Source organism: Notamacropus eugenii, chromosome 6 (genome assembly GCF_028372415.1).
Source record: "Notamacropus eugenii isolate mMacEug1 chromosome 6, mMacEug1.pri_v2, whole genome shotgun sequence".
Lineage (NCBI taxonomy): Eukaryota > Metazoa > Chordata > Mammalia > Diprotodontia > Macropodidae > Notamacropus > Notamacropus eugenii.
In genome coordinates this window covers 217,352,812-217,379,721 of record NC_092877.1, presented here as the reverse complement: position 1 = coordinate 217,379,721, position 26,910 = coordinate 217,352,812, and the positions used below count along the sequence as shown (strand labels likewise).

General features: G+C 38.4%; 2 protein-coding genes and 1 long non-coding RNA gene across 4 annotated transcripts in view; 1 reads left to right on the top strand and 2 right to left on the bottom strand.

Annotated features, from left to right (window-relative positions):
* EFNB2 (ephrin B2) overlaps positions 1-11,620 on the bottom strand; it is a 52,037-nt gene extending 40,417 nt beyond the window's left edge. The window contains exon 1 of the mRNA XM_072621997.1: positions 11,489-11,620. Coding sequence (XP_072478098.1) covers positions 11,489-11,610 — 122 coding nt within the window. The 5' untranslated portion in view covers positions 11,611-11,620. The remainder of the gene's footprint in view (positions 1-11,488) is intronic.
* Positions 11,621-13,155: 1,535 nt separating this feature from the next.
* LOC140512683 (uncharacterized) overlaps positions 13,156-26,910 on the top strand; it is a 29,639-nt gene continuing 15,884 nt past the window's right edge. The window contains exons 1-2 of one of the 2 annotated variants that reach the window (XR_011969876.1): positions 13,156-14,467; positions 15,246-15,318. This is a non-coding gene — a long non-coding RNA (uncharacterized lncRNA). The remainder of the gene's footprint in view (positions 14,468-15,245; positions 15,319-26,910) is intronic. The other variant, XR_011969877.1, reaches the window with a different exon arrangement.
* The window catches only part of ARGLU1 (arginine and glutamate rich 1), a 32,657-nt gene continuing 26,876 nt past the window's right edge, over positions 21,130-26,910 (bottom strand). The window contains exon 4 of the mRNA XM_072621998.1: positions 21,130-22,034. Coding sequence (XP_072478099.1) covers positions 21,867-22,034 — 168 coding nt within the window. The 3' untranslated portion in view covers positions 21,130-21,866. The remainder of the gene's footprint in view (positions 22,035-26,910) is intronic.

Genomic DNA, 26,910 nt, shown 5'->3' with positions numbered 1-26,910 from the left:
CCCTGTTAGGTTTCTAAGCTCTGATATTCTCAATAATTTCTAACACAGTTAACATGGAACTTACTACTCCCTAGCTCCAAACTTTATTTTGCCTGTAATGTTTTCACAGAACCAATTAACAACATTCAGTGGGATTAGGCCTGTGGATCACATCAGTTATAGTTAAATATCTACCCATTACTGTTTGGGTCCTTTCAGTGATGACCCAACTCTTCATGACTCCACTGGGGATTTTCCTGGCAAGGATACTGGAGTGGTTTGTCATTTCCTTCTCCAGTTCATTTTACAGATGAGGAAACTGAGGTAAGCAGGGTTAAGTAACTTGCCCAAGGTCACACAGCTAGTGTCTGAGGATGAATTTGAATTCAGGTCTTCCTCAGGCCTGGAGTCAGTTAGACCTGAGTTCAAATCTGGCCTCAGACACTTACTAGCTGTGTGACCCTGGGCACATCACTTAACCTGTTTGAGAAAAATAACCGTACCTACCTTGCTTATTAGCACAGTGTCTGGTACATAGAAGACACTGTACACATGCTCTTCCCCTTTTTCCACCTTCTACAAAAGTCCCTGTCTTCTACTTATTCCCCTTCATACGAATACATGTTTAAGCACTCAGGAGAGTGTAAATTTCTTGAAGTCAGGAACAATTTTTGTCTGAGTATTTTCAGTGCCTTGCTTAAATATTTACTGAATTGAATTTCTGCTGTAAGTTTCCTGAGGGCCATAATCTAGGTGTATAAAACAGTATAGCAATAAGTTTATGGATGATACATATAATACACAATTACCTTCATAGTCCATATTCAGGTTAAAATGTTACCATCATCTCATCTGGTTTTTTCTTTTCCTTATTTCTTACATTTACCCATGATCCTCCATTAAAGCATTACTCTCATGCTTCACTGTGTTACACAAATGAAACTGTGATGTTGGAGGCTAAGCTTGTGGAACATAACCTCTGGTAGTTTGGCAAATGAGAAAGGTTTCGAGTACGGGTCCAATGAGTATACGGCCATCACTTGAGAAACAGCCTAGGTTAAGTCTAGAGAGGAGACTGATTACAAATTGGCCACAGGGTAACTAATTTTTAAGATATAGCAACTTTAGAAAAAAAAAAACTTGTAATTATACAGTGTTCCAAGGTTTACATAGCACTTTACACATATCACCTCATTTGATCTTTAGAGGTAGGTGCTATTACTACTCTCATTCAGTAGAGAAAAAAAAACAGAGCTTCAAAGACTTTAGGTGATTTGCCCAGGGTCATACAGCTAAGTATTTAAGATCAGATTCAAACCCCTATCTTCCTAGCTCCAAGTCTATCCTTTAGACTACTGGTCATGTACTTACCAAATTAAAGAGGTTATAATGTGAATCAATGCACAGGCTGAAAACTGAAATCAGTTTCTTGAAACTGTTACAAAGTAACATCTACCCATAAGTGACAGAGATTCATAGAATGATAGACGTGAAACTGGAAGGGACCTTAGAAAGCCATGAAGCCTAGCCCCATCGTTTTAGAGAGAAACTGCCACACAACAGGGCTAGCAGACTGGCCCTACATTATACCGGTAGTAAGTTTGTAAGTTTAAGTGTCTTTCTCACTCCAAGTTCAGTGGCCCATTCCACTACTCTGTAAGGGCAAGAGCTAGGTTTTCCCACTGCTTACAAACTTTTTCTTAAGAATAGGATAATATAATCATTGGCTATGCCTTTAGAAGTGATCACATAAAAGATCTCTGGAAATAAATTTGGCATTTATTCAATATAGAAATTCCCATTATAATGAATAATCTGAACATTCCTTTTTCACATTTGTTTGGAATTAAGCCCATTTTTCACATATAGATATATCATCAATTGGGAGTATCCCAGGAAAGCCTCCTATATATATTTAATATGTAACTATTTCAGTTACCCCTTCCCCCAAAACTATTTAGAACTTTTTGTGGGGAAAATGCATTCTGGGAATGATATTATGAAACATTAGCAGTAAAAAAAAGCATCCTTCAGGTCTAAACTTCCCCAGAGTTTCTGAACTGAAAAACACACAGGAAATAAACTCTACCCATATAATCATTTACCCATATTCCTTTCCCCATGCCCTATACACATTGATCTGAATCTCAACTATGCAGATAAATGTCATGGTTTAGTGGAGAGAACAGGGACGAAGAGTCAAGATATATGAACTTCTTCCTAGTCTTGGATCTGCCACAGCGTAACTTTGGATAGGTCATTCAAATGAATTGATGATGATGATGATGAATGAAGATAAAAATCATACTTCCAGACGAGGCCCAACAATCCTCATTGAGGGGAGAAGTCATTGTGGAGAGGGCGTCCACCTTCCTCATTACCATCATCAACAACTGCTAACCAACTGCCACCAACAGGTGACAGCACCCCTCAGACTACCATTTCTGCTTCCCGCAAGCCCTCGCAGCATTGTCAAATAATTCAACAGCAAAAATCAGAATTTTATCAGTGGAAATGACATTGAAGAAAAATTACTATCTGCTCAGACTCTGCATCCTAAGGACCATGGGTCACTCCACCAGACTTGGAGCTGAAACTTTGCCTATTTGAAAGGGAGCTCCTTGACAATAGGGACTCTGACTTTTCTATATCTATGCCCAGCATTTAGCACAGTGCTTTGCACAAAGCACTTAATAAATGCTTTATTCCTTTATTCAATTCACAGTAACAATCTTTTTTACGAGTTTCAAAGCACTTTTGATATGATGTCATTTAATTTTCTCTATGGCCCTGTAGGGGTGGGCAGTGCAAGTATTATTCTCTCCATTTTACAGAAGAGTCCACTGAGTCAGAGAGAGGGTAAGCCACTTGCTAAGTGCCAAACAATTAGCATAGAACACTTTCTAAATCCTGTGCTTTTACCACCACAGTAAGATGCTTTGGGTCTCACTTTCCTCCCCTATAAAATGAGGGAGCTGTATTAACATTCCTTTACAGCTCACATTTTAAAAATTCTGTAAATCTGGGCAAGAGAAGCAAATGTGGGTGTGTGAGAAGGGTTTGTCTGAAGGACGTGGATAAAATGCCTCAGGTCTAATGCAGACCTGGCTAGTGAGAACTAGAGGAATGTAGCACAACCTCTAATTAAAATTGGCTGCCACAGAAGCAAAGCAAAGGGAGAATGTGGGTGATTGTTTTAATTAGAAAGAGAAAATAGAAAGGTTCTGTAGTATTGAAATACAACGATGGGCTTTCAAATCAAAATGTAGTGAAGGACACCTACGAGCTACTCACTCACTTCGAGCATTCATAATGTGTACCTGCCACTTAACTATTTTGAAAATCCACATATTTGCTACTTTGGAGATCGGGAACAGTAAAGCAATTAACACTTCATTATTGCCATTTGCCGGATCATATTTTGTTTAGAAAACTACTAAGAGCAGGACAGACTTGTTGTTCATAGTGGGACTTTCTCATATTATGTGTTTTTATTTGAAATCAGCATGAAGGCATTCACCAACTTCAAAATTCTCTGGATGCTAAGTATACCTTTAAATTTATATATAAAAATGAACAATATTTTGATAGTATAGAACCTACTGCTGACTCTCTGTAGGAGCTAAATAAATAGGCCTACCTGGCATTCAGTGCAGAGAAAATAGTTCATAAATGATCACCTACTCTTTCCTATGGTTTGCTAGATAGATCCACTACCCTTATCTATAATATTTCTGAAATGTGTCATGGCAAGTAGGTTGGAAAGCTAAATGGTGGATAATGGTAAGCAAACAAATGAGGTTGCTTTTTGCATTATTTCTTTAATCACTTTAACCCTAGTCCTAACTGAAAGCATAAGGCCAGAGTAATTCAGCTACTTCTTTTGTCATTTTCCTGCCATAAATATGCACCAGTCTGCATTTGAAAAGCTGAAGGAGGCCGCAAGCTTGCTGGACATTTATCATGCTCTGTTCCCTGTTAACAAGCAAATACTTTAGTTGAATGGCCCATTAGCAATCATTGTCAAATGCAGAATGTAAGGTGCTTGGATGTGACCAGCCTGTAAATTAGAAGTGGGTATCCCTTGGCTTAGCAGAGTCTGGATAAATGAAAAAAAAAAAAAGATCTTTTGATATAGACTACTGAAGGTTAAATTAGGCAAGGAGGTGGAATGCATCAGCCCTCCACAGGCACTGTCTATTTGCTTGTGTGACATTTTGTAAAACTCAAAACATCCCAAAAACCAAACCAAGAAGGGAAAAAAAAATTCCCTTAAATTCTACTAAAGAATAAATATGATTATCAGCAATTCCAATGTGTCTAGGGACTGGGTTATCAGGGCAGAAAACTTCAATAGAAATCTGAGGTCTAATTAAGATCTTTCATAGACTTTCATAGACTAAGTGTAGAAACTTAGAAAGCTACCATAACCAAGGTCTCCAAGAATACACCAGTTAATTTCATTTTGTCCAACGCATCTGAAATTTACTCCCTCCCTCAAAATACACCTTCAGTATTTTCTTAGTGCTTAAAGTGTAGGCTCACTCAAAGTAATGGTAAGATCTTTCCTAGCGGCACAAAATGACAGGCAGTAAAGCAAGAATTTCCTTTGGGGCTTGTTCCTATAGGATGTTAACTCTGCATGGTACCTAATGATAGGTTCAAAGGCCTTTTTTTTTTTTTAAAATAACTAAGTTGTAAGTGTGGAGGGCAAAAAGAAAAGATCAATGTCTTTACAAGGCTCCTCAGGATAGATGAAATAAAAGATGTATGTAGGAAAAGTATGTTGGATCTTTTCTTACTTTCAAAGCTACAGACCATTAAAATTGTTTCTTATGAGATCTTAACAAAGTCAAGTACAGCCTGTCTTCCTTAACTCAGAGATTGGTTTTGACATTTCAGAAGTAAAATATCACCTGGATTAGCCAATCACTTTTGGCATATTGGATTTACTGCTAATTTGAATTAAAACTGGATTCCCCCTTTTATTTTTGGTAGGGTGGGAAAAGCCAAAATGGCAGAAGACTTATCTTGCTGAGAGAGAGGGACAATGTGTAATGTTTATCTTTGCCTCTCCCATGCAGTGTGAGAGTGAGACCAGTCTGAAAGATGGCTGAAATCAAAAGGTCTCTGTTTTCTTTTCAGATAACCCCAGCCCTACCTATCCCCTCTGGTCTCTGTTCCTTCCCAGCATGTCCCTGCCTGAAGCCCAAATAGATTAAGGAAACAAACTCAGAGTGCAGCTAATCCTACAGAATGGCTGCTGCTGTTAGGCCAGGAGTTAAAAAGGAAAATCTTCCAGAGCCTAACAACTGAAGCGATCTGAAGTTTTAATCAGCCCAAATCTCCCCCAAAAGAGGGGGTTGTGGGGAGGGGAGAGAGGGGAAAAAAAAGGGCAGTAAATGAAATCTACCTTTACCATATTATACACCACCAATGAGCAAGAACTGAGCAACTTTTCTTCATTCCTTTAACCATCCCAGGCCACAAGCAGGCTTTTCATACTTTCTAATCCTAGTTTCCAAGTTCTCTGCAGTTCTCACATAATACCTAACAGCCTCGAGCAAGGACCTTAGTTTTCTACACCCTTTTCAGAGACATGTCATTTTTAACATCAAGCTAATCTATATGTTGCCATGGTATCACTCTTTATCTGCCTTTACATCTTATGAACTGCATGGATTTACCACATTATTTTTATCTGAAAGACAGAAAATGGTGGTTTTATTGCCATACAATCAGATTACTGCTGCTAGTTTCTCTATGCCTTTTTACCATACTTCAATCAAAAGGGATCAGTTTCTTTATACTCTGCCCTTGATTTACATTACATCTGTAAAGACCTAGTCTGGGTTGTAATCCCCTTATTAACTATGACCAGGGTTGATTTGCCTAAAAATAAAAGCAAATTGTGTCAGCCCCTTTCACTTTGTTTTTGATTCGGAACTACAAAATGGATTACTAAAGAAATCTTCAGAGTTCACACGGCTGGTATAGTGCTGAATTTAAAATGAGAATTAAATAAGTTAAGCAGGGGAGCCGTGTCAACGGTTTACATTTTCCATCATGGGAGAAGGGCTGAATTGCTTACGTCTTTGTATTCTCTGCCTTTATAGAGACAATGAAGCCACAGGAGTTTTTCCAAGCTGTTCTAACGCTGTCCCATTTGCCATCCTTCCTTCTTTGCTTTTCATATATGCCATCTCTCTTTTAATTCTCCCCTCCAAAAAAAAAAAAAAAACCCTCTTCCCTGAAAGAACTAAGTCCTGGCTAGAAGCTTATAGTTCTATGGGTTCTGCATATTTTAATCAAAATATTTTAAACAGTTGAACACTCCCATTTAAGTCTCCACAAAGGGTGAGCTCATAAGCAAATCTATGTAGATGTATGATAAGTGACCTGAAAAACTGGTTCTTTATGTCAGTAGCAAAGGAAGGCAGAGATTAGCCACACATGAAGGCCATTTTAATCATGATTTTTCTCAGAAGACCACTTTTCCTAATTTGCAATTAAGAATTATAAGAATAAAGTTTTCATTAAAAAAAAAAACTTTAAAAAAGTGATTAGGACCTATCATATGTGCTCCCTCTCCTTACCACTCCCATATCTGTGACTCATCACTGCAGTCATCCAGGGATTTCACATAGTTTCTCACCAGGTGAATGTTCTGTGAAAAGGTGGCTCAAAGTTATGTGTCACACTGAGGCTCAATGAGTCCACTAAAATATATCAGTGGAGAGTCAAGGTAAAAAAAAAAAAAAGCTTTATCACTTTCCTACAATGCCAACGGAAAGCTAATTACTACACTACCCAACTGCTTGGCCTTAGTAAAGTTTACAGATAAGAGGCTTTTCCATAATTACTATAAATAATATGCCAATTACACTCCAGTCGCTCCTGCTCATGCAAGGCCAGAGGAAAGCATTCCAAACTTCTGCTCTTGCTGGTCTAGAAGTCTCTTGCTAATTCACCTGCACTAATAACGCCTTAGAATAGGTGTCAGGAATACATATTAGGGTTGGAGGCGCTATTGGAATTTCTTTGCATTAGCATGGCAAGTGTCAACAGCTTGGCTTTGTGGAAGATTTAAAACCAAGTGCTTAACCAGTCAGTTTAACCTCTAGCTCCTACTTCTGAAGCTTGAAGTTGTAATGGCTTGAGGTTAAAAAGTGCAGTCCCAAGACACAGGATTCCCAAATAAATTCTACCCTGAAAAGAAGGCAACCCAACATGTTGTGAGATATCGCTTTAGCGAGTTCTTTGTGCTCTAGTTGGCTCAGTTGTCCTGTGAAACGACGACTGTCCATTACCTACAGTTTATCATCCTGACAAGATGTGAGGAATGTGGATGTGAAAGCCCGAACAATTCCCACCCCTGGTGCTTTGTCCTTTTTTTCTCTCTATATTAAGACCCGACAAGATTAACCCAAACTCAAACTGCAGAGCATAGTTCAAGGGGCTATTCAATCAGCAGTGAATGTGCATTTGTTTACTTACAAAAATAAGAATTTCGGATACAATGGCGGGGGGGGGGGGGGGGGGGGGGGGGCAGGCTGGCTAAATATATGCTACTGAATAGACTGTTTAAATAGGAGTCTCCATTGTAGTTTTACTTTATCAGTCTCTGACATGTTAGTATTTATTCAGAGGTAGACCCTAGCAGAGTTCATGTATTATAGGTTATCTGCCAATTATTCAGTCACTCTTTGTTTTTCTTGAGTCAATCAATATCGGGAATAGTGCATGATGTGGAGAAAGATCCCATGGAGAAAGAAAAATGCTTTGTTAACCTGACATGTGGTGTGCAGGGAATCACAACTTCAGACACGAAAAAAGCACTTTTTCCTGATAACCAGGCTACTGTACCATTTGGCCAAAATCATCAAGAAAGTGAACAGAGTTCATTCTAAAAGGGAATATGAAGGCACGGCCATTTCCTGAGATGTGAACTTGTAGAAGACAATTGGGGTGTACCATTTTATCTGAACAAAAACCCTGAACTGGGAGGGTGGTGGTGGTGGCAGAAATAATCCTTGACTTAAACATGTTAACGAAGTAATAGAAGCTATATCCTTCCATAGTCATTCTTGAATTCCCCAAAGGAAGACTTAATAGCCTCAAATGCTACCATTTACCTAAGTCAACTATAAAAGGTAGCAGTGTAATTTATATAATTTTACAGGGTAGTTACTATGTTTCTTTATGTGACATTCCTTTTCATTAATTCCTGAACGTCCTGGGATTTGGGGGGGATAGTGTGATGAAAGTAGCTATGGAGATGGTGAATTTGCAAAGGATTTTCTGGACCCTGTGCTCAAACAGCTGCTGCATGCTCCCTATGCCAACCACCTGCTAAAAAAGAATGACCTCCAAACTAAATAAAATTGATTGTATTTATATATGTTTCAGGATAAATCCATGATGGCACACTTTATATTCACCAGAGACATTAAATTTCAATGTATATGACTACTTCCTGTGACACCAGACTTGCCAATTGGAACTTTTCATTGGAAATGAACATGCAACTTCCATAAATAACCGGCTTGATATTAAAAGGCTGCAGCTATTATATTAAAGCTAAAAAGGGGTCCTATCTTAGTTTCAAGTGTCCATAGGAAAAAAAATATTCTAATTTCTCAAGTTAGCACTCCTCTTATATTCTCTGTGAGGATGACCTTTTCCAAGGGAAAAAATATTCAGGATCCTCTGAGCAAACAAGATTTAGAAAGCAATTCCTCTCTTGCAAAATGAAGCAAACACACCAATAGCAGTATTAGTAACGGCAGTCTCTTTCAAAGTCTAGGCCTCCAAGTGGCCTATAAATCAATGACTCCAACAAAAGAAAAAGACTAATTTTAATAGTGTGCTTTTTCACAATGGTGAAAAATGGTTCACTCATTCTATCCCCAAACACACTGACATAAATGAAAGGAAGAGGTTTCTAAAGTATTTGTTGAAATTGGGGGAAAAAGCATTAAATATTATTATCTGAAGGTTTTTTTTTAAAGTAGGACCTTTCCAAATCCAAAAACAGGAGGACCCCAAAAGTGTTAATGCTGAATCAAAGACACAGTTTAACGCTGAAAAACATAAGTCAGAGGAATGTAAAACATATTCTAATAAGGGTTAAATATCAATATTTCCATCATGAAAGCAAAAATCAACACCTAAGAAGAGCCTATTAGTGAAAGTGAGAAGTAAGGACAGCCTAACCAGACAGGGTACAGAAGAGGTCCATCCTGCTGAGAGTATTCGGTATTGGAAGAGTGACCTCTGTAGGAATGAACTGCTCACTAGCTCCAGAATACATTTTCATTCCTCCAGTGCAGTTATGTGCAACTGCTCCCAGCCACAGCAGGCCTACCAGTGCATCCTGTTCCTTGTACCTATTAAGTTTTTTTTTTACACTTTTACATTCTATTCAGGTGGCATATTTCATTTTTGGGGTGATTGGATTTTTAATCACTACTTTCTAAGTCAAGGAAAAAATAATAATTACCATATGTTTTTAAAGAGCAGATCCAGACAGGTAGGCTAAATTGAATTTTTACATTAACTTCTAAATTGCACAAAATGTTTAGAATATTATCTTGTAGCACTGAAGGTTTCTGAAAATTCCTGAAATCATTTCCTCCCTTTTGAATAGAGAACAGTGGTAACTTTTTTTGAGTGAACATCCAATCTTAACATTCTTGAGAATGATTAAAGAAATCTATAATAAATTTTCCTCTTGAAAAGAGTAGAAGGCAAATTCTTTACTTGGGAACGTCATTTCTACATCAGCCTGATAACACCCTTAAATCTAATTCAAACTTGCTTTAGACCTGGGTTAGACATCACAGATCTGGCTGGTAGTACACAGCTCCCTAATTTAAAAATCACTTTATCACAGGCTTTATGCTGGGGATTCTATAAAATAAAGTTTCACTGGAGCAGGAAGTGATACACATCCCTAGAATGGTTTAATATACAATACAGAATTTATATGTAAACACATTTGCCGCATTAGTTCTGGCTGTTATTCCTGAAAATGTTTCATTTAAGCCTCAGTTTATTGTAATACCCGGCACAGAAAGTTATTCTCTACAATATCTTTCTTCCGAATAGCCTAGAATTAAGGGTGGATAGGGTTCGAAGGTAGTAGGGAGGTGCTGGTAAATGAGGAAGACGTCATAAAACCACCCTTTCTCTAAATAAAACTTTGTTTAAATTCAGTAAATACAACCTAGATTGAGTTCTTCTGGAGATAAAACACATCTGAACATTGTACCTTCTCAGGAAGCCGTCATCACAAAGGAATCCTTTGCAGAACATCGGATTCCTTCTTTCTCAAAATTCCAATCTTTAGGATGCAAATGCATGTAAACCCCCTAGCTTTAAGTAAGACTCTGAATAAAGAGCCCGCAATTATGACTACAAATAGATCCCTTCCAAGGCTTGTTAATGAAGTGGTATATAGAAGCAAAGATGTGTGTATGCAATTTAAAATTCAATTTCTCCGGATGCAGGGTAGGGGTGAGAAGGAGATACAAGTTAGATACAAGTTCTGTCTTTGGATTCGCAGTAGTAGCTTGTCTGCAAACCCCACGGTTAGTAATGCCCCCGGTTGTCTGTCCAGATGAGGTAGTGCAGGATTGCCTATGAGAAGGATCGACGCTTAGAAATGGGGAGTGGGGGTGGGTGGGAATCAAATGGGGTTTTTGTTTGTTAATCCCTGGGGATTTCTTCATCTTTCTCCTTTCCACCACATCACCGCCACCCCATCACACACGATATTCAGCTATTTACGCTTCTTAATTTCACCTTCACCTTGCAAGCAAATCCATTCCTATGGATAAAAGAAATCTTTCCTGCCTTTCCATAGCTTCTCTCCCACTCCCTGTTCCCTCTCCTCACACACACTCCCACCTCTCCAGCGCGTAACATTTGTGGTGGCCAGAGTTTTTTCTCTCCCCCCACCCCCTACTTTAAAGGACTGAGGATCAGGTATAGATAATCTGACACCTTTCAGTGGAGTGAAAGATGAAACCCAAGGCTTTTAGCACCGGAGAACGCTTTCTTTGCTTTGCTTTGGGGGATGGGGAGAGGAAAAGGGTGGTCTTTCTTTCTTCCTTTCTCTTTCCTTCTTTCTTTTATTTTGTGTGGCCCAGAAGCTAGGGGATGCCGCTGCTCTAACAGAAGGCTCTAAATCAGAGGAGGGAGTCTCCACCTAGTGAAAAGTGACTATGGAAGGAAGGCTGGGGGGCGGGGAGAGGGGAAAGGGTTAAGGCTGGGTGGTTAGAGTCATAAAAAGAAGACGCGATCCGAGACGGCCTCGGCCCCTGCCTCCGGGCACAACGCACCAACCGACCCCGGAGGGGCACAGGGCCGCGGGCGAGGGGGCAAGGGCGCTTGGAATCTCCTCGTTCCATTTTCACGACGTTGACACCGATAGACATAGAGGAGCTGGCGAGAGAGGATGCGAGAGGAAGGGGAAAAGGGGATGAAATGGACGAAGCAAACTTACTTGGAGTTCGAGGAATTCCAATATATCGGTTCTAAAACTATCGATCTGGAAATGGCAGTCCTGAATAAAACCATCCAAATGCCCCAACAGTACTTCCAAACGGAGTCCCTCCTCACAGCCATGCTCGAGCCGCTCCAAGTCCCTTGTTTTGGCAAAGCCTCTCCCCGCTCCTGGAGATTTCCGTACCTGAATAGGACCAAGGATTGCGCCCGTAATTCCAATTCTTCCGATTAAAAAAATAAGAAAAACCTAAAGCAAAAGAAAATGATCTGTGCACTTGGTGAGAGCTGCAAGCCGATTTACTGAGTCATCTGAGTTTCAGCGGACCTTGGAGCGCTCCTCCAAACGAATGATTCCAGAATCCAGCTGTCCCCCCAAAGCAAAAACTCTCTCGGAGCCCCCCCTCCCGCCCCCCGCCGCCCGCCTGCTATCTCGGGGCTCCGGAAAGCAGCGCAAGATGGAACTCGAACGGCAAACTCCCGTGGGGATCCAGTGTGCCCGGGCACATTCACGGCGTCTGATCGTGGAGGGCAGCGGGAGGAAAACGCAGGAACGGCAACAAAAGCCGGAGAGCGCGGGAGCGACCCCCCGAAGAGGAAGGGTCTTGGGCAAGGCGTCTCGCCGGCTCCGCCGGGCCGTCCCACCGCCCCCAGCCGAGCTGGCCCCGCGGGGTCCCCGGAGAACCGGCCCGGGTAGGGGCAGGCTCTCGAGGAAGGCAGCTCCGCTCTATAAATCCAGGGGGATCAGCGCCCCAAGTCCATCAAAGCCACACTCGCAAGATTCCATGTCTCCTCCCGGGAGCGGGCTTCGCTGACTCCGCTGAAGAGGACGGAGAAAAGGGGGTTCGGGGGGGCCGTGCGAGACCTCCCGATCACATCCAGATCTCTCCACGGTTCTGCCTCCTTGTCTAGCTCTCCAGCAGGACGTGCGGGGCCGCGGACCCGTAAACAGAGTCGGGGGCAGAACGAGGGGAGGACAGCGCCTCGCTCGGCTTTGGGTGTGGGTTCAGCTCCGGCCCCAGCCGCCGCCGCTCCGGCCCCAGCTGCGGCTTGCCCAGCGTGTGTGTGTGCGTGTGTGTGCGCGCGCGTGTGCGTGTCTGGACCCCGCGAGCGCCAGCAGCAGCAGCCTCCACCTCCCGGCTCCGCGGGCTCCCAAGTCGCGACTGCTCCGAGTCTCCGGGAACGAAAGTAACCGCTTCCAGCTCGCTGTCATAGCAATATAAACGCAGCCCCTCCGCCCCTCCGGGCCGAGCTCATAGGGCCGCCGTCCTAGAGCTCGGCTCCGGTTGGCTGCCGCCCCCGTCCGTCACGCACCTCCGGCCGCCGACATTCGATCTGTGGGTGGGGCTTGCTGTGTCTGACAGGTAAATCCCCCCGCCCCCACCCCACCCCCACGCCCCCGAGCCCCGCATCCCGCGGGCGGAGCGCTGATACCCTGGACCACAGTCCCGTACAGTGGGCACCGCTGGGGAAGGGAGCATCCCCAGGGACGTTTATATCCACGGAACGATAATGGTTTCAACGGTGAAATACATCCTGCGTTTTTCTTCCGACTCTTGTGTGATTTGGGAGAAATACAGAGGGGAGAGAGGGAGCGGGAAGAAAGAGGAAAGGAGAAGAGGAAGGAGAGGGGACAGAGGGAGAGGAAGGGGAGAGAGAGAGAGAGAGAGAGAGAGAGAGAGAGAGAGAGAGAGAGAGAGAGAGAGAGAGAGAGAGAGAGAGAGAGAGAGAGAGAGAGAGAGAGAGAGAGAGAGAGAGAGAGAGAGAGACGGAGACGGAGACGGAGACAGACAGACACAGAGAGACAGAGACAGAGAGAGACAGAGACAGAGAGACACAGAGACACAGAGACAGAGAAAGACAGAGACAGAGAGACGAGAGAGAGACAGAGAGGCAGAGATAGAGGCTATTAATGGAATGGGATCATTATCCTTTCTTGATCTTTCGCGGCTCTGCCTCCCACAAACCGAGGGCTTTTCCTATCCGTTCCATCCTCAAAGTGAAACCGTTCTAGAAGTCTGGCATGCTTTTAATTTTCCTGCAGAATTTTTTGTGTAAAACTTTTATGCGTATAGGTAATATCAGAAAAGGGCAATCTTTTGCAGTTCTGAAAACAATTTATGATGAATCGTTACGTAAATGTTTCCCAAGGTCCCCTGAAACCTCCTAAACGCACCTAGGCACCTGGTCTCCTCTATTGTTACTCGGCTCTCTCCAGTATTTCCCACGATGCCTGCTAATAATGGGTTTCAAAATTTATTTCGTTACAAAACAATTAGCTAGGGGCCTTCCTAAGTAAACAGGCATGGAAATGCCTAGCAACTTCAAAAGGACAAGGCGCCTGAACCCGCCGCAGATAATGAGGGGCTCTGGCTTGGGTGTGAGTTTCCTCTCTCTCTCGAGTCTGTCAGTCAGCGCCACTTTCTCCCCTCCACACCTTTCTTGTGGGCGTTTTTCTCTCTCCAGCTCCTCACTTTTCTTGGGAAAACAACACGGTGTAACTTCCCGGAGAAGGAAAACTTGGCGTTAGCGTTCTTAATTAGCCTCTCTCTATGTGAGACTAACACTTTCCCAGGGGGGACCAGGACATTTAACCAGGGGGATGTGAGAGAGATAAATAAGTCCATTAGAAATGAGGGGACTTATAAATAGGGATCGAAAGGGCCCAGGTGAAGAGGGGGGCAGGAAATACTTCATGGCTCTCCTTCCCAGTAAATGTGTTTGCAGGAAGCTGAGTTTTGGAGCACTCCTAGGGTCCAGATCGCTCTCTCAAACTCACTAGAGCTCATTTCCACGGAGCCACAGCGCCCACTTGCGGCCATCTCCCCCTTTCTTGGGAGTAAGAGACTTGCCTGTTTACCAACCTACCCCTACCAGGGCTAGTAAACTCGGCGGAATATCCAGTCCCCGCACAAAAGTCCAAAGTATTTTAAAGCAAGTTTGCCAGCAAGACGCATATGGAAAGAATAAGACAATCCAAGTGAGTCTGGAATGATCCGTTGATCTAATTTTTTAAAAGATTGAACAAATATTATGCGCTAGATATCTATAAGAAGCTTTTTAAAGAGGGTGATGTATTGTCCACAGAACTGAAATCTTCCATATCCTAAAGATCTTTAACGGTACAAATAAGACCCTGTGTTGCGTATTGGTTTTCCTATTTGTCACCTCATTTCACAGGGGAAAAATAGTAATAAGGCGTTGTTTGGACACTTTGTAGATTATAAAAAGGGAATCTTTTTCTACACCACCTCCAATAAAACATTGAACAGGAGATAAAGCAAAACTTCCTTTTTCTTAGAAGTCTTGAAAGAAGCATCGCTTTTGTTATGTCATTGTACATTTTAATTTGGAATTTAGAACAATAAAATGAACAAAAGAGGAAAACAAAATGCTCTGAACTTAAATACTGGCGATGATTCAACACATTCGATCTAATAATGCTTGGAACGTGTCTCCTGAAGAGTAAAGAACTGAAACCCTCCCGTCCACTAATTGAAAGTAAACCCTTGATTTAACTTAAAATATAAGGGACTCCGATCTGGTGCAATTGTTTAGAGTTAACTGGCAGATTTGGCGATGCGATCTTCGAAAGGAATGAACTCTGTGTAAATCATTCAGGTTAAATAAGGCACATCTAGCAAAAATAACTTCTCGGTGGTCATGAAGGAAATAGTTGTTCAATAAACTTTTTAAGATGTTTTAGGAATTCACTTGAAATCTGGTATTAACGATGAGTCTGATTTAACTTTTTAAAGGAGGAAGAGATTCATAAAGATCCAAATGTCTGCATTTCCCCATTATGCTGTAAATTCATTTCTGTGAAAAAAGGTTAGTAAGCAGTTTTCTAAGAGTTGTGAGCTCTTCATCCTCCTTTTAAGTAATCGAGAGGAAACCAGACCTGTATTGTGTGAAAATACTTAAGGTTTCTAAAAATAAAATTTTGTTAGTAAATCAGATGTTTTAATACCCATCAGTCATCATTCCACTACCTGGATGAGTTGTCTTCTGATATTCCCTCCGTCATCTTCTAACAATTTAAAGGATGGGCACATTTTACAAAAGCCATTTTTTGGGGAAGCCTCACTGCTTAGCACGGTGCCTAACACATAGTAAGTGCTCAAAAATGCTTGATGACTGCTAAAGGTTGTGAATTGCATAAATGGGATAGAGTAATTCCTGAACTGCATCATAGCTGAGAAAAAAATCCGAGAATTAACAATTCCAAGCTGTCAAAATTTTAACACCTTGTAAAAATGTACATTTAAGTCTCAAAGTCTCAAAAGTATAACCTTGAGCGGATTGCTTTCGTAAACCTTTTACTCCTATTTACAATTTTGAATATATTATGCCAGAAATGAGGCATCATTTTAACACTATTTTCAGGTCCCCTGATAAAAAACGAAAAAGTGTACAGAGCTAGAGAGGATGTACTAGGAAATCTCTTAGTAGGAATTTTTACATATCTTTTAATGCAAAATGCAAAAATTAACTAGTCATCAACTTTTGATTATTTTCTATAGTCCTTGCTTTACCAGAACAAATTTCAAGGAATCAAGAATTTTAGTTTCTTGTCCATTTCTGAGGTATCTATGCCAGGTCTGAGAATTTCCAAAAAAACTGAAGCTTTTGTTTTGGATGAATGATGGGGATGAAAGTGACAGAGTAGATATGGGCAGTGGTCAGATTATCTTTGTAAGTAAATAAAAATGAAAAATCAAATTCTGCTTAAGAAAATATCCTTTCACCACACAAATACAGTGAAACCAAGGTTTGTTTGTTGTTTTAAGAGATCAGTGCTCTAGGACTTCTGCCCATACACAAACACTTATACAAGCATTTTCTTAAAAAAACTGCCTAAACACCAAGGTTAAAGTGACTTGATCAAAATCACTCAGCCAGTGTTATCAGAGGCAGGACTTCAACGCAATTCTTCCTTCAAGACTAGGTTTCAATTTACTCCACCAAACTGCCTCAGCAGTTTTTCTTAAAATTCTACTCCCAAAACTTCCTCTCTCCTCATTCCTATCCAGTAGTTTCCAAGATCTCTTGAGGAACTTTCACAGAACTAAAATAGATAAAATCACTTGTAATTTACTACAGATAAGGAATTGCATAGTTTGAGGTCATGTCACATTCTTGAATCCCTCAACAACAGAGCTGCCCAACACAACTCCAACTCCTTACTAAACAAAAAGTGGTTACCTCCCAGAATAAAAACCAGGAAAATATATATTTTTTTTCCCTCAATAAGTCAAGTATTTAAAATACTCTAGTAACTCTCCTGGGACTTTTTATAGGGCTTTCATCACTCTCAATACATCTACTGAAGAGGTATTGTGGTACAGTAGAAAGAGCAACGGATTTGAATTTAGACTTGGTTCAGAAGGTGGGCTTGTTAGGTGACTATGAGCAACTCATTCTAAGCTTGTTTCCTGTCTTGTAAGAAAAAATAACTCTTACATAAAATACTTCACAAAATTTGCTCAAAGTAACTTTGGGTAAACTTTAAGATTAGAAATGCTAACATATATTCTAATTTATAGAATTTAATTCTATTAGATTGTAAGCTTCTTTGGGAGCAAAGAGCCCATCTTTATTCATCTATAGCAATGCATACAAAGTGCTGAACTCGTCTAAAAAGACAGGTTTGAATCCAGCCTCCCACACTTATTGAGTATAATTCTCTCATTAAACCTGTAAAAGAGATAAACATACTACTCATAATTTTGATGTGAGGCTCACATGAGATAATGAGTGCTTTGGAAATCTTCAAGTGCTAATATGTATATAAATCTCATTACTCAATATTATTTAAATTAAAGTTTTGGCAAAACTTTTTTTAACATTTTATGGTGAAAGTTTTTAAATGTTGTGAAAACTTAAAATTAAGTTTTAAAAAGTACCCTCTCATTTCTGAAATTTAATTTTCCTATATTGAATTTTCTAAAGCATTACCTAACTTCTTTTTAAAAACCTGGAAAATATAAAAATGTTTTTTATTACTCATTTGCTGTTAGTTGTCATACAGGTCATGTTTTCATATGAAATACTAACATTTGTTAACTTCTTACTCCAGGTATGCTAAGTCTTCAAGTTTTTCTGCTTTTAACTCAACAGGTGACCAAATGTTCATCAATGCTAAATTTGGCTTAGTCTGTTTTGTAAAGAAAGCTGATCTTCTACATAGGTGCATTCTCAAGGAATGTACCTTCCTCTACTGACAATGTATATACCCAATAGAATATTAGCTTTTTGAAGCCAGGGCCTTTTTTCATGTCATCTTTTATAGAAATGCCAAGCATAGTAAGTACTTAATTCTTAATGGAGTGAATTCATGGCCAGAAAACTAAATGATGTTTTTATGGCCTAATACCAAAAGGTCTTCAAGTTCAATGACCCAACGAAGTCTTCAAGTCTCTTTGGATTCTTTCCCACTTCTGTCACCTGCAGGCACCAAAGTAAACTGAAAAACTAAAACTATTACAGGTACATGCTGGTTCCTCATTTTCTATAATTTACTATAATTTGAAGAAGCTATAGCAATATACAAATAACCATTACTTTCTATAGCAGCAATAACTTAGTCCATACCTAACTCCAATGGGCCATGATTTTAAAAATGGGTTACTTTGTTTTATATGAGAATTTGTACTAGTAAAAACTATTCCATGTGTTTACATACCCAGGAGGAGAAAGAGCATAAAGGAGTGACAGATGTCAAATCAGCAAATCTGTTAAAAAGGTTAAGGTATCTTACATATATAATGTCTGCCCTAATGCTAAGAACATACCCCAAGAGGAGGCTCATCTTCTTTCTTCTCATCCATTCCACATGAAAACTGTTTTTATTGATACAATGGTAATTGTCTTGATAACGTCAGCATTCTATGATTCACTTAAAACAACCAAATAATGGATTGTAATGTAACTGCACAAAGGTCACCAAAACAAGCACTCATACTGAAATAATTTTGCACAGCCATAGCAAAGATCTTACTGTTTAGAAGCTGGACAGTCAGCTCTCAATTATCTACATACCAGTGATATTTTATGGATTATTTAATCCCAAATCTTCTACCATTTGTTCCCAAATGATCCAGCTCCCCAGTTATTTAGTAAGTGTGGACTCATAACACTGATTAAATATTTGAAGCAAAACAATTAGGAATGCAAATCTGCTATAAAATCACATTCTATTAAGATGTCAAATTAGAAGCATCTTTTGGATTACCTACAATAGTGATCACCAGTATCAGCAATGAATTGAGAACGCAATAAATACTTTAAACTGCTAAAATATACAGAACTCATTTCCATCTTATCCAAATAAATTTTAATTGCTTACAGGAAGAGGAAAAGAATTCACAGAAGAGGATACAATGAGGTGTTAATCCCCATTCAAGGAGAAGACTACATTAGTACAAGCCAATTGTCAATTATTGTTTGGAAATCCAGTCTGAAAATTACTTAAGAGACCAGTTCTTTTGCTATTAGCAAGATTTGTTAATGTTCTGTTATGTGAAAACTTCCAGATTATGTTCACAACTAAGATTAGCCAATTTAATAATGCTGATGGCTCTAAACTCTTGGTTGTAAAAAGGAGATATAAGATGATGTGTAGAATTCCATTACCTACGTTAAACTATGCCCATTTTTTCCTCATATATTTATGAGTTTTTGCATTTTAAGAAATACTGACACAATGAAAGGCTAAGCATGTTAGTAGCAAAATATGTTTGTGTCATATTTACTCTTACTTTATAATGAACTTTTTGGGTAAGGTACTCTACCAGACAGGAAACTAAAATGACGGTAACTTCAATTCTAAGTCTAGTATTAAAATGGGAAAAAGACTCTTTTTCAGACATTAAAGAGTCTTCACACAGAGCTAATTTGAAGGTTTTCTTTATACAACTGGTATTCTTCAAACTTCATTTTATGTCAATAGCAATGGCATTTACTGCATTTCAGACATTTCAAGTTAACAAAAGTAAACAAAAACTTAAAATCAAATCATTCTAGGGTGCATTGAAACTTTTAAAAACAAGTTCTAAATTTGAGACCAGACTGAATCATTATTGTACATTCATTCTTAATTGTAAATAAAATGTGATATAATTTTATAGTACTTTTAACAAAGGCAGTGGATACATTAACTGGAAAGGAATTACTACATTGTTGCAGCACAAATAAGGACTTAGTATATATTACTTAACATTTATCATATTCTCTTCCCTGCAGCCTGGCAGAGAAGCAGTAGTTTTTTTACTGAGAACATGAAATATTTTAAAACCTATAGTCTCAGATGGCAAGCAGATATTTAATACAAACAGACATTTGTCAATATGCAACTTACTGTGATTTGACCATATCACTTGTTGCAGTAAGAAACAAGATCAACAAAAGGCATGAAAAGCTACCTATAATAATGTAAGCCCTAAACCATCTCTTTATAGCTAGTGCTGTGAAAATTCATTTGTAATTAAAAGCAAAATAGGATAGGTTAACAAAGTTCCCCAAACTTGAATACACAACTTTACAGCAATGAATCTGCATAAAGGACCACGGAGACATTTACACTACAAAAAACCTCCCCCAACGCAAAGACAAATTGAAAGCAACAAAAAACCCCACAAAGGTTTAAAAAAAAAAAAAAAAAGCAAGTGCAGCAATAATGAAAATATTCTTATCCTAAATTGCTTGTCCTTCATCCAGTAAAATAAAATAACTTTTAAGCCATTGACATCACATTTGTTTAAGAGCATGGGTCTTACAATTCAAGCTTATTTTTAATCGTGTGCCTTATTTTAAAATTTATTGTGAATGATATTTAACTGATCATGTAACTTTTACTTTACTGCCACTACCTTATCTTCATCCACAAAATAAGAATGGAAGTAAGCATGCAAGGAAAAGATGTCTAACTTTTAGTTACTCTGGATTGTACTGAAATTCCGTATGAAATAATATTACTATTTTCTCACTTCTACTCCATGACTCTCTAACTTGGGTAATCACTTTTTTCTATCCAGATCATTTTCTCAAATGTTTTAATATCAGTAGGTAAAAGGAAAAAAACAAAATCAAAAAACTTGAACACCAACAAACTGAGGGCATCAGAATTCCAGTTAAAAAAAGATATGACCATCACATGCTAAGAAACTTCTTAAATTCAAATATATACTTCTTAAAAATAAAATATATGCATGTATTAAAAAAAAAAAACCTGAAAACTTTCTAAATAAACTAAACTTTCTGAATTTTGGAAGAAAAAAGAATCCCAAACCCCTGCCTTTTAATTTAAAAATATTTTTTCCTAGTTTTAAGAACAATCTGTAGTGATAATTCTTAAATCCTAATTGTTTTAGAGGCACAAACCTGAGGATTAGAATTTAAATCCCTATCTGGGGTCCTGTAAATGATACAGTCAAATATGAATACTGAAGCTATATTCATTCTATCATTATAAAGCATATATTTATGAAAATAGCCAATAAATATTAATTCACAAGTTTATTTTAAATTCCATATTAAAGGTATAAACTGGGAGAAAAATTAGTGATCTAAAGTGTTACTAAACTGTTGACTGACGAAAAGTATTTTTAAAAACAGAACTTAAAAAAAAATTACTTAAACATATGAATTTAAGACTTATTTTATTCAGCAAATTGATTTATTTACACAATGGGGAATGCTGGTTGGATTTAGTCAATGTAAGAAAAACAAACTGAACAGAGACAATACTGAACTATATATATATACATATATATATATAAATATATATATTTATATATTTATAGCAGAGTTGACCAACTGATTCCTTACCTGTATCAGGAACATCAAGCGCAACAGTGGAACAGTATCATAGGACACTGATTTAACAATACACCACATAGGTCAAGTAATAATACCCTGGGAATTTACCAATGCAATTACCAACTTTTCCCTTTTTTTGTGTTTTTTTTTCTTTAAAAAAAAGTAAAAAGAAAAAAAGTCAGCAAAACCAGCATTATGGTCTAATAACAGAGTATAACTCTGAGGTGAGTGGGTCAGTAAAAACCTTATCAGACCATCCACAATTTATATAGTGACCTGATTTGCTTCAGACCACTAATACAAAATTAAAATGGGTGAAAATATCACTCTTTAGAAGACAACAATGATCTGATAAGGATTTGACTTAATGGAAGTTAAAAAGGGGGGAAAAAAAGTTGCAGAGCACAGCCCCTATTAGAACAAGCTAACTTTCCAGATTCCAAATTAAAAAAAACAAAGAAACAAAACAAAAACAAAACAAAAAAAAAAAACCACTTCAACATGAAGCTACCATACAAAGTTTTTCCATTTCTCTTTGTAAAAAGTTCAGAGTTTTCAGTTTAATCCTGGGTGGTTTTTATTGAGAAGGACAGTTTCGGCCTGGACTTCCCCTTGCCCAGGATAATTTTTTGCTCTTCTTTTTGTTGACGTTGTCTCTCTTGTTCTAGTTTCATCCTTTCCTCATGAATCTTTCTTTGCTCTTCAACAATTCTCAATTGTTCTTCAGCCTGTAAGTTAAAGCAAAAATAAGAACTCTAAATTTCATCAACTTTCACATAAAATTTTTATTCTAAAAATACATAAAGTAAACCTAAACATTTAAATAAAATATGTGTTGTATGTATGTATGCATGTGTATGTACACACACACAAATTCTTGGCATTTTTTAACAGAAGGTAATTAACTCCCTGGGTAAATGAAGGCTTGTTGATTGCTGACTGAGGGTGTGTCTGTCCTTCAGTCAGTAAGATCCTGTTCAATCTATTCCTTATATAGGATGAAAAAGGTTCATAAGTTTTAATTCTGAGGCATTAGAAGAGCATAAAAATAGATTAAATTATGCATCCACATTGATGAAATCGTTGATCTTTCAAAGCACTCTGTTTAAATAAGTACGTCTTAATAAATCTTAGGAAGTGTTTGTTTTGCCCCATTGCTGGTTCACCCCTAAACTTCCTTTTATTCTATTTCCCACTCATGGGACATGAAAATCATGGAACCAGTGTGACCTAGCTTATAAACTCATGCTAACTTCTAATGGGCACAATGTGCAACTCATTTTATTAATGCATTTATTGATTGCCTGGCACAATGATCACATTTGGCAAGTTATTTCAATTATCCTTTACCAAACTCAAAGCCTTTATTTTCCAGAATCCCACACTTCTTCAGTCTTGGTCAAATATTTTTCCCCCAATGGAAAAAGTAAAGTTGATACCACCTAGAAAGAGAAGCTCCCTATTTTCCTCTCCTTTCTAATTTAACCTCTTGTCTCACCTATTTTAAGCATAATATAGGAAAAGGATGTAAGCAATACCCTTTCCTCATCTTCAAGGCCAACCCTCTACCTCTTTATCCTTTACTCCATTCACTTCTGCTTCTTATAGCCTTCTCAATTTGACTGTTTCTCTGCAAGATCTTTAACCGTATAGTCAGCTGACAAATCATCTGTACATATACCCCCACTTCTAAACTCAGAAATTTTGTGACACCCTCCACTATTCCTGGGACATCTCACTTGACTTTACTGGTCTAACTACCACTTTTTATTAAGAAGTGAGGTCAGGTCCATACTCATTGCCTCTTTTTCTAAAATTACCAACGTCAGATCATTTCTCTATTAACCCTCTTGACAGCTCTACAGTATTTTACACTATTACCGACCACTTTTACATCCTTTCTATGTATTCTCTCCACTCCCCCAGCTACATCTTCTGCAGAGACTTTGTTGTGAAGCAACAATACTATATTACCAAACTCCTGCTGATCATTTGGAATAGGCTATGCAAAACACACCTAAAAAATTTCCCAAATCTATGTGGCCTCACATAGTCTTGATCTCTAACAACCTTAATGTCACATACAAGAACCCATGCTCTAACCAAACTGCTCTATTCATCACGGTCTGACCACACCCTGGTATTTCCTTTAGCAGATGCTTCCTTCTTTGACTACAAAAACTCAGACTATAAAAATCATATGGATTAAAGTCTATTTTAAATTAAGCCTCAGGATCTCTGATAATTTTTGCTCATTCTGCCTCACATTGTAGTTATGTTTCTCCCTCACCCAACTAGGATTAGAAACTCACTGAGTAGGAGAGAGTGTCTCATTTAACATTTTATCTATCTACACATCCAGTGTAAGAGTGCTGGGAGATATTGTTCTCTAAGATTAATGGAACCTAAATAATAATGAAAGGACCACTTTCTACTTTTCACACACCTAATTTCACTAATGGTCTGAAAAATAAAAGCAGAAACGAAATCATTGCTGGCTCAAATTATCAGCAGACAAAACCAAACAGAAAAAACAAAAACAAAACCCCAACACAGCCTTATCTATCTACCCAAATACATTCACATTTGGGGAGAGGAGGGGAAGGTGCGATCAAGCTCAGGAGGAGACCCAAGAGCAGGAGAGATGGCCCTTACAAACTGGAGAAAGAACTCAACCTGAGAAAGACTCATCACAACCAAAACGGACATTCATGAAGCAGTCCCTAATTCCCTAGCCCCATCCTAATCCTTAACTAAAAACTTTTTGTCTTTACATCTAAGCCAATTATGATTTGGCCAAGGTAACCTAGTATACACATCTAGTCAAAATCTAATGTTGTAATGTCTCAATGCTGTAATGTCAAATGTTTTTTACCTCTTCACCTCTCTCTGGCATATCTCCCTGGACCAAGGAATATAATTCCTCCACTCCTCTCAACCTGATATTTAGAATAATTTTTGCAATATAAGAATCCTTCAAATATTTGTTGAGTTACTGAAGGAGATAGTAGAGGGGATACAGATTTAAGTCATGTAACATTTATGGATTATGATCCCAGTTTTGCTACAAAGCAGCTATGTGACTTGGTAAAATGTTTAAATGCTCAGGGCTATATTTCATTAAAACAGCCAGACCATGGATATGTCCTTAAATATGTCAAAAGAAAACATCAATAACATCTTGGTATGCGAATGTGTTAATAATGAAGATAGAAGATGGATAAAGTAAAACTTGGGATTAAAATAAAGGAAATTAAGCCCTTTTAAAAAAATATTACAATCATCAAATGCAATAAATATCTTTGAGTGCTGGACCTGAAGTTAAGAAAAAACCTAGGTTCATAAAACATTTCCTTTATGACCAGGATGCAAGTCATTCAGTCTTTCTGAGTCTCAGGTTCTGAATTAATAAAATGCAAATAACAGTGGTACTCAAATAAGACAATACATTGTAAATTAACTTGTAAACCGAACTTTCAAGTGCTATATAAATGTCAGTTATTAATAATTTCATTAACAGATTTAAAGAGAAGGAATATCACTAACATTTAAATTCACTCTTGAAACCCTTATGTTCATATAGCTTTAAACACCAGAGTTCCACAGACCACACAGCATTGAAAACACTCCTCGAATGAAATTTTCAACTAGGGCTCGAAAGTCTCCATTTTACAAGTATTTTAGTTAACTGAGTTTCAGAAACAGTATAGAAAAATCACTAGACTCAGAATCTATCTAAAACCTATAGGAGACTCCTTGGCTCCCAGAAGTAGTTTGTCTTCAATGCAGCATCTTACCAAATTTTCTGCTCTTTGACTTCCAAGAAATCCAACACCACCATTCTTTACAGTGGAAAGGGGACAGGACATACTTGGCCTCTGACACTCACTACACGTGTGACTTTGTGTAAGTTACCAAACCTCTCTAGGGCTCAATTTCCTCCAATGTAACGTTAACTGCTCTCTAAGATCCTTTCTAAATCTGTAACTCACACTTCAAAATTACCTCTCATTCCACCTTTTCCCTTAATACTTTATCAGTAAATTAAGCATACAAACTAATTCAACAAGATTAAAGCCTGAATACTTCAACTACCCCATCCAATGAGGAAGACTTGCCAAACTCTCAAAGCTGAGGATCTGAGTATCCTGACCTATCCAATAGTCTGTGGCTTACTTACCCCTGCTAAGAAAATCAAGTGACTTGCATCACAAGATTCGGAAGATTTTCAGAGGCAGCAGCTTCTGCCTTTAATTCAATAAACATTTATAAAATACTTCTGTAAGGAATGCTGCTATGCACAAAGATAAAACACAACCTCAAAAATTCCAGGCCCACAAGGAGCTCTAGTTCTACAAAAGAAACGGATGTGATATGTATGAAGACAAATATAAAAATGTGATGGGATCAAAGAAAAAAAAAAAACCAAACAATAAATCAGTCAGCATTTATTATCAAGTGCCCTACGTACCACTGGGTATACACATGAAAAAAAAAAATTAAAAAAAAAAAAGCTTACTCTCAAGGAGCTTCCTGGGGGTAGACAAAATGTACTTAAGTATATGTAAAGTAAAAATAACTGAAAGAGCTTAAAAGAGAGACCAGGAAAAGGCTTGTGTACAAAGAAAATAAAGGATTCTGTGAAGCCAAAATGAGAGAAGTGTGTATTTCAGGAAGAGAGAGTAGTGCGAAGGCAAGAATACTCCAAAGATGGAGTACTTTGTGTAAGGAAAGAAAAAAAGGCCAGTTTGACTAAACTGGGCAATATGGAAAGTATAGTTATTTATAATCAGACTGGAAAGATAGATTGGGATTAGGTTGTTGAGCTTTAGAAGACCAACAAAAAATTTCATAATTAGTTCTAGAGGCAATAGGGAGGAAGTGGAAGTTATTGGGGAGTCCTATGATCTTTGAACTTAAGGAAAAGAACTTTGGCAACTGTATGAGGGAAGAAATCTAAGGTAGAAAGAAGCAAGAATCTACTAAAGTATCAGTCAAGAAAATGATCAATAAGGTATTAAGAGGTGACATGTGGAAGTATAAAAGACAGGGTCTGACAAGTGAATGGATATATGGGGGTTGAGAGTAAGGAATCAAGGACAATGAAGTCAGGAACCTAGGAGACTAGAAGGAGAGTATTCCTTTCAACAGAAACAGGACATAGAAGACTGAAAACTGGAAGATTAGGATGTTTCAGAACATCAACACGAGGAAGATAGTAAGCCAGGTGCTAAATGCTTTGAAAAAACAGGGAGAATGAACTGGGGATCAGTAGGCAATAGCCACCATGAGCATTATAAGGCGAAAAATTTTATTGGAATTCTGGAGAAGTTGTTCAGTGATGATTGCACAGAGAGAGTTGAAGTGACCATAGGAAGCAAGGAGTATTTTGACACCCTCCAAAACCAATATCAGAAATTAAGATAAGAGAAGGTAAAGTCAGTGTAAAATCTAGTCTTTCTACAATTTAATTTCTGGTCACCTACTCTTCAATTCAATGACACTGGTATCCTTCCTGTTTCACAAACAAGACACACCATCTCTCATTTTCAGGCATTTTCTCTAGCTGTTCACCATGCCTGAAAGGCTCTCCCTCCTCTTCTC